This window comes from Trachemys scripta, chromosome 6, assembly GCF_013100865.1.
Source record: "Trachemys scripta elegans isolate TJP31775 chromosome 6, CAS_Tse_1.0, whole genome shotgun sequence".
NCBI classification, from domain to species: domain Eukaryota; kingdom Metazoa; phylum Chordata; order Testudines; family Emydidae; genus Trachemys; species Trachemys scripta.
In genome coordinates, this window is record NC_048303.1 from 41015379 (window position 1) to 41027941 (window position 12563).

Consider the following 12563-nt stretch of genomic DNA (forward strand, 5'->3'; position numbering starts at 1 on the left):
CATTTTCTGAACGAGGGATGTTCTGTGGAGAATCGGTGAAGTGGGCAGAGGAGGTGGGAGATGGATGCGCTAGGACAAGGCACAGCCAGTACTCTGGGGAAGATCACTCATTGAAGTGGGCGGCAGCCGAGATTTCCCTCTGTTTCTCCCGTTCCATTCCCTAATATAGAAGCGCTTCCGGCGGCGTGGAACACTTTGACATCATCCCCCGCACTCTGATGACGTCAGCGCCGGGAGCTGTGTGTGACGTTGGTGCGTAGGGGAACGCGCTGACGTGTCCTATTTAAAGGTCCCCAAGCGGAGGATGGAGACAGAGCGAGCAGGTGCCGCTGTGGGGAGCGCCGGGGCTGCAGAGCACAGGGAGGGAGCGCGCGGCGCAGCCTGCTGGGGACCGTAGGGTGCCCCGCCGCAGGGAGGAGGCGGGGCAAGTGCCCAGCCGGGACCGTTAAGTCGCCGCGGTCTCTCGGACAGAACAAGCGCCTCGTCCGGCGCTCGAGGGGTGGGAGCGAGAGACTAGGGGGCCGGGGCAAGCAGTGCCTGTTCCCGGGAGCGAGGGAGGCAGAGAAGGAGCGGAGCTGGAGCGGGGGCGAGCGTGAGGGAGGGGGGAGGAGCGCGGGGAGCCGGCGGCTCGGGGGCGCTGGAGCAGCTGGGTGCAGCCCGACATTGAGCTCCCAGCCGCGATACGCCAGTCGCCGCGCGACACTGGGATCCCGCCGCCGTGTGCGGGGCCAGGGAGCGGGGGGGCCGCGCGGCTCCGTCCCTTGGTCCGTGCCGTGCCCCTGCGGTATAGGGGAACGGGGGGCGCTGCCGCTCTCGGTGATTGATCCGCCTCTCCGAGCCCGGAGGAAGATGCTCGCCCGCTCGCTGCAGGATGAGGCGTGACTGAAAGGACCCGTCCCCGCTGGAAGAGGGAGCGGCGCCCCGCGTCTCCACGGCCGGTAGGGGGGCCTCTCTCTGCGGGGGATGTGCCACCGGTGCTCCCCCATAGCTGCTGCTGCCGCCGCGCTCTGGGAGCCTCATGCCCCCGCCGGTGAAACGGCTTGCTCCGCCTCCGCCTGCTGTTCGGGAAAATGAATCGATACCCCCAATCCTGCTGCTGCTGCCGCCGGCGGGGGTGTTAAAGGGAGAGGCGGCGGGCAGCGCTGCGCATAACGGCGGCCGCATCCCGCGCTGCACCTGACATACCCCGAGCTCGCGCTGTCCTGGGGCTTTGCTTACCCGGGGGATAAACGCTGCTGCAGGGTCCCTCGCCCCCGTGAGAGGGGAGCTTCTCCCCGCGCAAGGAGAGGCTGGCTGGCTGTGGGGAGGGGATTTGCTGTCTGCTGCTACTTCCGAGGCCATCTCCTCTGGCAGCGGGCTGGAGTTACTCTAGGGCTGGAGATACAAGAGAAGACCGTGCTGAGAGAGGATATGGGAGAAACCCCTCTCGGGCTTCTTCCTTAGGACGCTTCGTCTCCTTCTCCTTCTCCTTCCAAAGGGGATTGTGATTTCTTTGGGTACAACCCCACATGCCTATGGACTCCCGTTGTGGTAGGCGCTGACCTGCTAGGGCAGTGCTTAAGCCCTGCTAATAGGAGCGCGGGGCCACTTGGATTTCTCTGAAACGCCTGGGATATTCAAGCAGGGAAACGTGGTGACCCAGACTCGTGTCAGCATCAATAAGGGAACGTCGGACTCGGACCAGAGGGGTATAGAACCAACTGCGTGGTGGAGAGGCGAGGAAAATCCTCTGGGAATCGTCTATAGAGCAACTTCGGTGCAAGTCTCCGTTGGGCATCATGGGGTAAGGATTTCATACTAAGAAATGGACTTGTCAAGAGGAACATAAAAACGAACTGGGTTTCCAGGTGATTCACAAGTTATAAGCAAAATACATAGGTCCAACATGAAATGCAGAACAAATGAGCTTTTAAATTCTATTGTCAATAAGCTTTTCTGGTACAGGAAGTCTGGTATGTAGAGATGTGTCATTTTAACTTTAGTAGAATGAATGCTTTCATGGCCATGTGATATAGTCTTTGGTCTCTCAGCACTATGGACTTGGATAGGGCACCAGGAGTTGTATTAAAGGACACTGTTATTTCTATAACAGGTTTCTGCTAACAAGTTGAGTAGGGGACTAGGGAATATTTCAGCAACAAGACATGAAATGATAGCGAGAAAAACAGCAAATTGGTGTTTCTGCCCTTTCCAGACTGGCATACCATCTATTTCATGTTTACATTTTTAATTTTTACTCTGAAAAGTGAATGAAAATGGCATCTCCCTACTGAACTGACCATTTCCTTATGTGACTCTAGTCATACCTACTTGCATTGTGACAAACCATTTTACTCCTATTGGCTCTGCGAGGCCAGATCAGCTAAAAAAGCGATTTGCATTCTATAATTTGGGCATCCTCAGAATTATTTAATAAATTACATTTCGTAACCTGTGCAAATCCACCGAAGATGACAGAGTTGTGCAGGTTTCATTGATCGCAACTTGGTTTGCAGAACTCTCTCTTTCTGTTGCTGACACACAAGAAGAAGAGAACCCAGCTTGACTTTCAGATCCCAGACTGGGAGAAACATGAAAACTTTCAGTGACATTTTTAGTCACTTTCAGAGTTGAACCATAGTTTAAAGTATAGCTTGTTACATTGACTTAACAGTAGGTACCAGGGAAGGAAACATTTGTTCTAGCTCCTTTTCCAGGTTCCCTACAGAACAGAAATCAGATCTAGTATATAGTTTTCCCAGCTTTTATAGAATGTTCTCTGTATTGGAAAACTACTGTACACTAGTTATTCTCTGTAAATCAGAACTTGTAAAGTAGAGAGATGGGGTAAAATTTAAGTCATTTAGGCTCTGACGTGACTTAGCCATTCTGGAAATTTTTTCTCATGGCCAACTGGAATTTTAATAAGTCTTGAAGTCATCCCAAGCAGCACACTTGGTTGGGCGACCTCTACCAAGTATAATGGAAAAACCATATGATCTCTCTGGATCTCTTTATTTTTTTTTTCTTTTTTAATGTCTTTCTCCTTTTTCCTTCCACGGCACATCAGTTGGGGATATTTGGCTAATTCACTATACACTGGAAACAGTAGTATGGATTATAAAGAAAATGTTATCAAATGCACGGAGTAAACCCCAAAAAATCCTTCCTTCCCCCAGTGTTTTGTAATTATACTAACTTTATACAATAATAAGGCCAACATTTCAGACAGAAATGTGACTCAAGACAAGTTATGGTCCTTCAGTGTCTTGTTCATATAGGGGTTTGTGCTGGGAAGTGAAAAGTGCATTTCTCCTCAAGGACAGTTAAATGGGCATTTTAAATCTCCATTTTTTTCAGCAGCTACTTGGGGGGCTTTATGTAGTTCTGAATATGTTCTGGTATGTAATTCTGGAGTAGACTATATAGAAGGCATGGGATGAATAGACTGATAATCTTTTAGATCCCAGTGGTACACCTCTCTTGTTCTTAGGCTAGCTATTATATTCTTGCTTGCTTTCTTCTTTTCCACTCACCCACCAGACAACAACCCAACTCACTTTTCATTTGCAGCAAGCTACCTACATAGAAGATGTATTCAAGCAAGCAGTAATGTAGGTACTCCATGTGATACAAGTGGCTAAATGATTGTGGGGTCTTCAAAGAATATAAATGTTGTGCAGACCTTAGTGTAGTTTTAATTCAGATGTAGGAGTTGTTGCTTTTGGAGAATTTTCAAAATACTACTGAAGTCTGCTCTTAATAGTTTTTCTAAGAACTTGGTTAGTTGATCTTACTCTACATATGAATGGAAAATGTACTTTGTCCTTCACAGAGCGGTGAAAAATATGAACATACTTAATGCTACCTGGATATATATACAAGTTCTGCCCAACATCCATGTTTTCACTATTCTGTAGTTAAAAGTAATGAGTTCCTCACCCCTTCACAACTTTATCGTTTCTGAAAATAAAAGCTAGCCAGCATAAACTGAATATTTCACCATTGCAGAAAAATTAAAGTGTGTTGGTCTGGTGTGCTGGTTATTTTTTGTTAATTAACCAGTGCAAATTACCTCTCCTAGTAGAGGAGGTGGAAGTTTCTATAAATATTTCTTACAAATATATCAAATGTTAGGGGCTTTTGGAGTATATAGAGAGGGGAGAGACTACAAAAATGGTTTCCCAGAGAGTAGGTCCCTTAACTGAGTAATTTCAGCAGCAAATCACGAGCAGATCTTCATCTGAAGAATGACTCTCTTCAGAGAAAGTGCATGCAAGATAATGTAGAGAAACTTATTAACTCAGAAGCTGTACTATTCTCTCTGCAGATTTCCTTGTAAAGGAATGGGCACAATCAGATCAGAAATGCTGATATTAACCATTGCTAAGACTATTGCTGTATAGCCTTGTCTACACTTATTTGTTCCTGACAGTTTCACAATGAGTGCATGGGGACCACGTTTATCGAAGATTCAGCTGAATCCATTGTTAAGAATGGGCAATTTTGCTAGTGTTGAAAGCCACGTAGCATGAAGTAACAGTACCCTTCGTGGGACGGAAGTCCTTTTTTGTGTTAGAGGGTGCTCTGTGACATTTGTGTAGATGCTTTTTCTAATGTAACATATAGCAACTGTAACACCGCAATTTCTAAAGTTATCTCGATCATGGCTTTTTCTTCAAGCTTCTATTCAAAATGAATTCAAGTGGCATGCAAAGTGAATGACAGTAAACTCTTGAAGTTTAATCCTTTAGAGTCAAGTTACAAGAGTGCATGGCTACTCTGATAGAAGCAGTGAGGTAGTTGGTAATTCAAACATTTAGGCAGGGGTGCATCTATTTTATCAAAATATCTAATACTTAATAGGTGCTGTTTTTCTACACACCTCTCATTCAACCTATGAACATACAAATTGGTGCCAGGCCACACCAGTGGTGTACCTATTTCAGTGCTTAGTACCAGATGCTTCAGAGGAGGCACAGGAAACCCCATGTAGACAATTGTGGAGTAAACTATCCAAAAAAGAAGCTTTCTGTTTTAGTCCTATCTAATGTAACTGGATGTTCTTACTGACACTATAAATGTTATCCTTCTAAGCTCTTGAACTCATAGCCTCAGCATCTTGTGGCAAATAGCTTAACTATGCACTGTATAAAGTATTCCTTTTTTTAGTCTTCAATTTGTTCATTTCAGTGTCATTGAATGTCCCTTTGCTTTTGTAATGTAAGAGAAGGTAAATAGAAATGCCTGATCTACTTTTGTTTGTAACATTCATTATTTTGTACCTTTTCATCATGCCCACTCTTATCCATCTCACTAAATAGTTCCAATATTCTTGGTCTCCCCTTGTATACAAATTTCTATATCTCCAGTCATTCACTGTCTGTTTCCTGAGTGTCTACAGGGTAATTTCAATTCAAGTCCTATTAGAAGGAATAGTTTGCACTACTCGTGAGTATTACCTTTTATTGTTTAACACAGAATTTCACCTGCAATTTTGCAGCCGGTTCACCTTCTTTGTTTTAACTTAGTGAAGACAACTTTGTCATCTAGAAGTTCTCCCAATTTGTTGTTCACCCTCTTTTTAAAGATAATTGAAAAATATATTTAAATACCAGTTCTTCTATGAAAAACTTGGGCAACGGCTGTTAACCTTGCAAAGTGAAAACTGATCTCAGCTACACTTGTACTTTCCTGGATAAGATCCTGGTTTACTACACTACCCTTTGCCCTATTATAATCTTTTGTTAGGGTTACCAGTTTTGGCTGGATGTATTCCTGGACTGAAGGTTTCATCATGCCATAATCTTTAATTAAAAATGAATCTTTAATTCCTGGAGACTCCAGGACAATTCTGGAGGTTTGTCAACCCTTTCTTTCCTATGGCTTGGGTAGGTAGCAATGACTACAAATTTACACTTAAGTTTGATAGCCAGCACGTTGCTGCAGCAGTAAGCTGGTGAATGCCCTTCAGGCCCCTGGCAAATTATTAATTCCTTTAATAGCCTTTTTGCAGGACTTTGTCAAATATTTATTGAAAATACAAAGAAATTGTTAACCAGTTTGCCTTTTATTTACCCTTGCTGAATGATCAAAGAATTACAGTAATTGCTATCTTTGCTTTCTTTTTTCTCTAATGATAGTTGTGACATTTGTCAGCCTCCAGTCCTCGGGTGTGGCCGCAGACATTAACACATGTATGTTTTTGCACGCACTAGAACTTGAAAAAATTGCTGGGAGGTTGCACAGTCTGGATAGCAAGGCTTTCTCATCAACTGGGGAATGTTGTAGAAAGTAGTATGTATGTACTTATTCCACAGAAACTATTCGCTTAACCTAAACAGAAGTTCCACATGACTACTTGAAATAGTGCATGCTGGGGCTCTTTTTAGACACCTGGCAGAATGCATATTTCTAATTGACTGATTACCCTAATTTTGACTCATCTACATGTGGTCTCTGAGTCTCAGGCATCGAGCTAACACTCTAATTTTTAGCAAATATATATACGGTCTCTTTAAATCTTCTTAAAAAGGGGATTTTTCTTTAATTGTGTGGGACTCTGTCTCTGAGATAGGGCTTAGCTGCGGGGGGAGGGAGAGGAGAGGAGGGAGACCCTGCAGCAGTTAGGGTGGAGTAGCTAGTGTGCAATAATTCCCCATGTGAACACTCTTACTGCTCACTCAGAGTGCCTTAGTGCATAATAGCTTAATGCACTTTGGGAAAAACCCATAAACAGGCAAAGTTGTTACACTTAGGCTATGTCTACACTGCACAGCTTTTAGCGACATGGTTGTCTTGCTACAGCTGTGCCACTAAAAGTCGTGCAGTCTAGCCGCTGTTTGTCGGCTCTCCTGCCGACAAAAAATTTCCACCGCCAACAAGCTGCGTTTGCGTTGTCGGCAGGAGCGCGCTCCTGCCCACAACGCACTGTTCACACTGGTGCGTGTTGCAGCAAAACTTTTGTTTTTCAGGGGGAGGGGTTTAACATCTCTGAAAGACAAAAGTTTTGTCATTCAATTGCCAGTGTAGTTGTAGCCTAAGGGCTGGGCCACACTAAGCCCCCAGTTCGAACTAAGACCACGCAACTTCAGCTACGTGAATAACGTAGCTGAAGTCGAAGTATCTTAGTTCAAACTTAAAGGTCCACACGCAGCAGGCAGGCTCCCCCATCGACTCCGCCTACTCCTCTCGCAGAGCAGGATTACCAGCGTCGACGGCGAGCACTTCCGGGATCGATTGCTTGCTGCCGAACCAGGGGGTAAGTATAGACGTACCCTAAGTCTCAATCAATCCCTCTGCCTCTCCTTTCCCCTCCCCCCCCACCAAGCGCCCAAACAAACCTTAGTCTTAAAGACAAACTTACAATTGGTGTTGTAAAATCTACATTGAATTGTGCTGAACCATTTTGTTTGGACTTACACCATAGAGATGCATGCTATACAACTTAAATATTCATCTGAGGGATTTATAAAACAGAGAAGAGAAATGTCATTTTCACCTATTTTTTAAGCATTTAAGAGATTGTCTGCCCTTTATATTTCTTCTTGCAGACTACATTAACTGAGTATTAAACAATATTTGACAATACTAGAAGCCTTCACACACCACAAAATGGACCTTATATTAAACAGCCAGCTAGGATGTGATGTCCCCTCTTGAACACCACATCAAATTTAAACTTCTTATCCTGATTTTTTTTTTTTCAAGCTACCTAATGTGCTGGATTCAGGCTAACCCAGGAACCAGCTTTTTCTCAGCAGTAGTGGTTTCCTACAGAAGTTGGAAATATTGCTTATAAGTTTGAGGGCAGAGCTTTTTGGTAATGCATTAGTGATCTTGAAACTCCTTTACACACAAGCCACAGACCGTGGCACTTTCAGGACAAAATGAGATTTTCACTGCTACTGCTTTTCCACTTAAATACTTTTTTAACACTTAAAAAATTACAGCCTTTCCTCTGGCAGGGGTGGACTGTAGTAACAAACAAGAAGAACTCTTGTTACACTTTGTTGAGTGACATGGGTACATCTGTATGTACTAGATGAGGGAGGAATAAATGCCTAGAAAGAGTCCAGTTTGTGTGTCTTAATACTAAATAGTTCATAGACTACTCCCTGAGGAAGCAATATGGTTAGGAACTCCGCACACTTAAAGCATGTGTTTTTTATGGCCTTGAAACAGGCATGAGAAGATTAAAACTGCTTTTGCAGCCATTCAGCACGTAGGCATGGAGTAGATTGGGCTGAAGACATCTTTCTCTCCCAATCCTGCTCCCTAATAAAACTTGAGCATGTTATAGGTTTGTTAGACACATTAGACCATTCCCCTAAAACTTTTATACTAATCAACTGTTAATTTAGAGACAAATATAGTGAAATTGGTATGACCTGCCCCCCAGCATGGATGTGGTTTCATATTGGTATAGCTGTATCTACTAAGGGTTGCACCATTTAATCACTTTGTTTGGTAAAGCAGTATTGCTAGATCAGGACGATAACTGTGCCTAAGGGTGAAATCCTAACTCTGCTAAAGTCAACTCCGTGTCACTTCAGTGTACCCAGGATTTTACCCTTAATGTCTCAAGACAAATGTGGTGGATACCAGAGGATTATTTTGCGAGTGGATTTATTCTTGGGATGTCTTTCAAATACAGAATAAATGGAAACGGTGGCTAAGACTACAGACACTGCTGCATTGCATATCTCATTGTTAACATGTCATTTCAAAATAGATTAGCGGGCTGCTGAGTGTGTCTTTTTATGGCTTGCAAATGATAATGGAATTACCACAGGTTCTTATGAATAGTTTTAATATACAATCCACTTAAAAAAGGATGAAAACATACCAGCATGACTGCTTAGTGCAATATTGGTCACTTGTATTAGAAGCAGAATGCATCACTACTGGCTACATTTTATTTATTTATTAAAAAGAACAACTCAAGAGTCATAGGGTATGCCTACACTGCACTTAAAAATCTATGGCTGGCCAGTGCCAGCTGACTCAGGCTGAGGGGCTGTTAAATTGCTGTGGAGACGTTCTGGCTCTGGCTGTAGCCTGAGCTCTGGGACCCTCCCACCTTGTAGGGTCCTAGAGCCTAGGCTCCAGCCTGAGCCGGAACATCTACATAGCAGTTAAATGGCCCTGCAGCCCAGGTTGGGTGTCCCTGGGAAGCTGGGAATGGGTGACAGAGGGTGGATCACTTGATGATTACCTGTTCTGTTCATTCCCTCTGAAGCACCTGGCATTAGCCACTGTCGGAAGACGATACTGGGTTAGATGGGCCTTTAATCTGACCCAGTATGGCCGTTTTTATGCCATCTGTGGGTGTCTGATTGCAGTCTACGCACACCCACAGGGGCCAGGACAACAAGTAATATAAAGGTGAGCACAGAAAGTTACACATTTAAAAAAAAATTCCTTCTTATAATAATTAGTCCATCAAAAATTATCTGCTTTACTCTTATTTGTCATCTCTGTTGTTCAGCACTGCAACTTAATGTTGAACCCTATGGCTAATCCTTTTTTTTTTTAAATCAGAATTATTGCTTATCTATCTCTGTGGTACAGTAATGCATAGGGAGAAAAAAGTATTGATTTAGTGTTGTAAAACTGGATTAGATATCTGTATAAAATAACTGTCCAGATCACCTTGGTCAAATATTAATCTTGTAGCTACAGCTTCCAGTGTATCTCAAATTGTGTATATGTAAAGAAGTTTTGAAATATGTAAGTAGACAGGACAGTTTCTGTTGATCAGATATTATTATTTAAATCTAAAGGACATGTTTGTTTACAGACTTCATGTTTCATATAATGAAGGATGTGATTGAATTAGCAGCAACTAGTGGAGAATTAGGATGAGACTTGAAGTGAACTGCAAAAGCAAGTGTGTGCCCTTCATTATTTCTTTTTCTTTCTTTCAAAAATATTTTTTCCTTTCTCTTTCCCTCCCTCCCTCAAAGATCAAAAATATCTTGTTCAGATGTTGTTGAAGGAATGAATAAACTGGCAAAACCAACAAACTGAAACTGGAGCTGTTATTCTTCAGGATGCAGCTTGGGTTTCAGGCTCCTAGCTCTAGTTTCCAGTCTGTTTTGTGTAGGGGTTCATTGTCTTGGTGGTAGGGTGAAGGTATAGGTGTCTTTTTTTTTTTTTTTTTCTTTAACTCTGTGATATGATACTGACACAATCTTTACCTCCATGAAGGGCACAAACAGAAGAGTGTGTTGACAGATCTGCCAAGCACACACAAAAAAAAAACACTATACAAATTGGGAAGCTTGGAGTTAAGGCTATAGTAGTAGGTAGGAATTTCTCTTTGTGGACAGATTTTTAATTTGAAAGCATGGTCCTGTAAAAGTCTTTAATTTTGAAGGTTTTCAAATAATGTGCCACCATTAGTAGGATCTTTACTTCTAGGCAAATATGCCTTTAAGGGGGTAGAATTAAGGCTACTCTTGGGACCTTTAATCTGAATTTCCTGACTTTAGCAAGATTTAAAATCTCTCAGATGTTGATTTCTTACAAATGTCTGTAATATAGTCTCTTTTAGGATTAAAAGAAAAAGGATGACTAAGTGCAATGATCATGAAAGAACCATGTAAGACACCATTAGAATAGGGTCCGAGGACTAAAATTACAGATAGCATCCTAACGCTTCTAACTTTGCACAGTTTTGGGGTCCGACAAAATTACCAATGGTCATGGTAATAGTGCAAGTTACTGGTTTCTGGGAAGGAGGAGCATGGAATACATTGCAGTTCCAAGGAATTAAATAACAGGGTTAGAAATCAAACACACACTGCTGGCATGACACGGAAGTGTACTGTGATTGATATCTTTGTTCTGTTGGCAAATATAATGCTGGTGACAGCAGTTATTACTACTACAAAAACAATAACACCAGTCCAGAAAGACTGTGTTCAAGCATCCAGCTGCTCTCATTTCAAGTGCAACTGACTGATGCTTTCACTTGAAAAATCAAGGTAAACCTATATTTCCTATATCTTATACTGGTTGTCACCAACAAGTATGAAGTCAACTAATTTGCACCTTTGGGCTTGGCTGGCTTGAAAGGATGGCTGATAGCTAAGCAGCTCTGAGAGAAATTGTGATTCAAATTCACAGTTCCTCTCCTGCTTCTTTTCTACCCTTCAACGCCCCCTCACGCACACCTGCCAAATACACACACTTTAATTTACTACTTCATAGAGTGAGTACTGCACCCCACCATGGTGCCTGGCCAGCTCTGGGTGCAGGAGCCAAGGCTGTGTCCTCACAAACATTGGCCCTGTTCTCCGCATCTTCTCTGGGAATGAGGCATAGGGTTGAATCTAGGAGAGTTTTCTTTGACCATCTGGAGGGCTGGGTTGGTCTCTGTATTAAGACAAGTACCCTTTCATGATTTTCTACAAGTACCTTGTTGACAACATAAACCTAAGTATAAGTAGGTCCTCTTGTGTTCCTTGGCTATGGAAATGACCCATTCCCACAAGTTAAATTATTGAATTCAAGTGGTTTTTTTTTTTTTAAATGCTTCTCATCCATATGGTTGCAAAGACACTGTGGATGTGACTAGTGTAAGTTAGGGTGAAAAGTCTCAAATCTACATTAGCCAAGAAATATAGCTCTGAGAAGTGTGAACTCTCATGCAACTCAGTGAGTTCTTAAGTCTGAAAGGTAAAGATTGGATTTATTTTTAGCAATGAAGTATTCAGCTGAAATGTCTATCCCACCATTCCTAGCTTCCAACCATGCAGCCCATGCCTCCCAGGTGCCAAAAGGCTTAGTTCTCCCTCACCCAGCTGTGAAAACCTCCAGTGTTACCCCATTCTTGTGATGTAGCTAGGAATTATCAATACAAAAATTATTAGCATATTGAAAACCAAAAATAGTAAGACAATGTAAAATAAATTGCGTATATCAAAATTAACTGCCTACTGGCTGCTGTCCTGCTTGTAGTATTTTCCTATTTAATTCTTTATAAACTTCCATTTAGCAATATGAAGCTGCTGCAGAATTTCTTGTCATAACGGTATCTATCCTTTTTGTCTCTTACTAGAAATTTGAGTAAAAGAATAGCCATTGGTTTGTGTATACACAAATGTAATCAGTGAAGGAAACGAAGAAATAATGGCTGGTAGTCAGTGGCTTTTTCACCAGCATTCTAGTTACATAAGTAATTTGGGACCTTAGCAGTTATTTAGCCTCCTGACTTTCAAACAAGGCATTGTACCATCTGTACTTTCATATGAGTTATGGACTTCTAATTTCCAATACCCACTGATGCATACTCTGAATTGTATACAAAACTAACCTACATTGGTTCAACTTGCTTCAACTTTTTTTATTTTCCATTCTTCTCTTTTGAATATTTCTCTCAAATATTTAAGTGGACTACTGACAGTGTTCTTATCACTGTACAAAACATGCTGGATGATCCTGTCCCTGCCCCAAATAATTTGCAGCCTACAAAATCCAGATACAAAATGCATTGGATGACTGGGAGAATGGGTCTAGTGTAGTAAATGTTATATATGGATGTATAACAGTGCTTTCTGTTTTTAAGTGGATTAACA

The 12563-nt window shown here is 42.5% G+C and overlaps 1 protein-coding gene across 1 annotated transcript in view; it reads left to right on the forward strand.

The window, feature by feature from the left end:
* Window positions 1–1459: 1459 nt before the first annotated feature.
* Window positions 1460–12563, forward strand: part of HOMER1 (homer scaffold protein 1) — a 130353-nt gene continuing 119249 nt past the window's right edge. Inside the window, exon 1 of the mRNA XM_034774408.1 lies at window positions 1460–1783. Within this exon, the coding sequence (XP_034630299.1) occupies window positions 1779–1783 (5 nt within the window). The 5' untranslated portion in view covers window positions 1460–1778. The remainder of the gene's footprint in view (window positions 1784–12563) is intronic.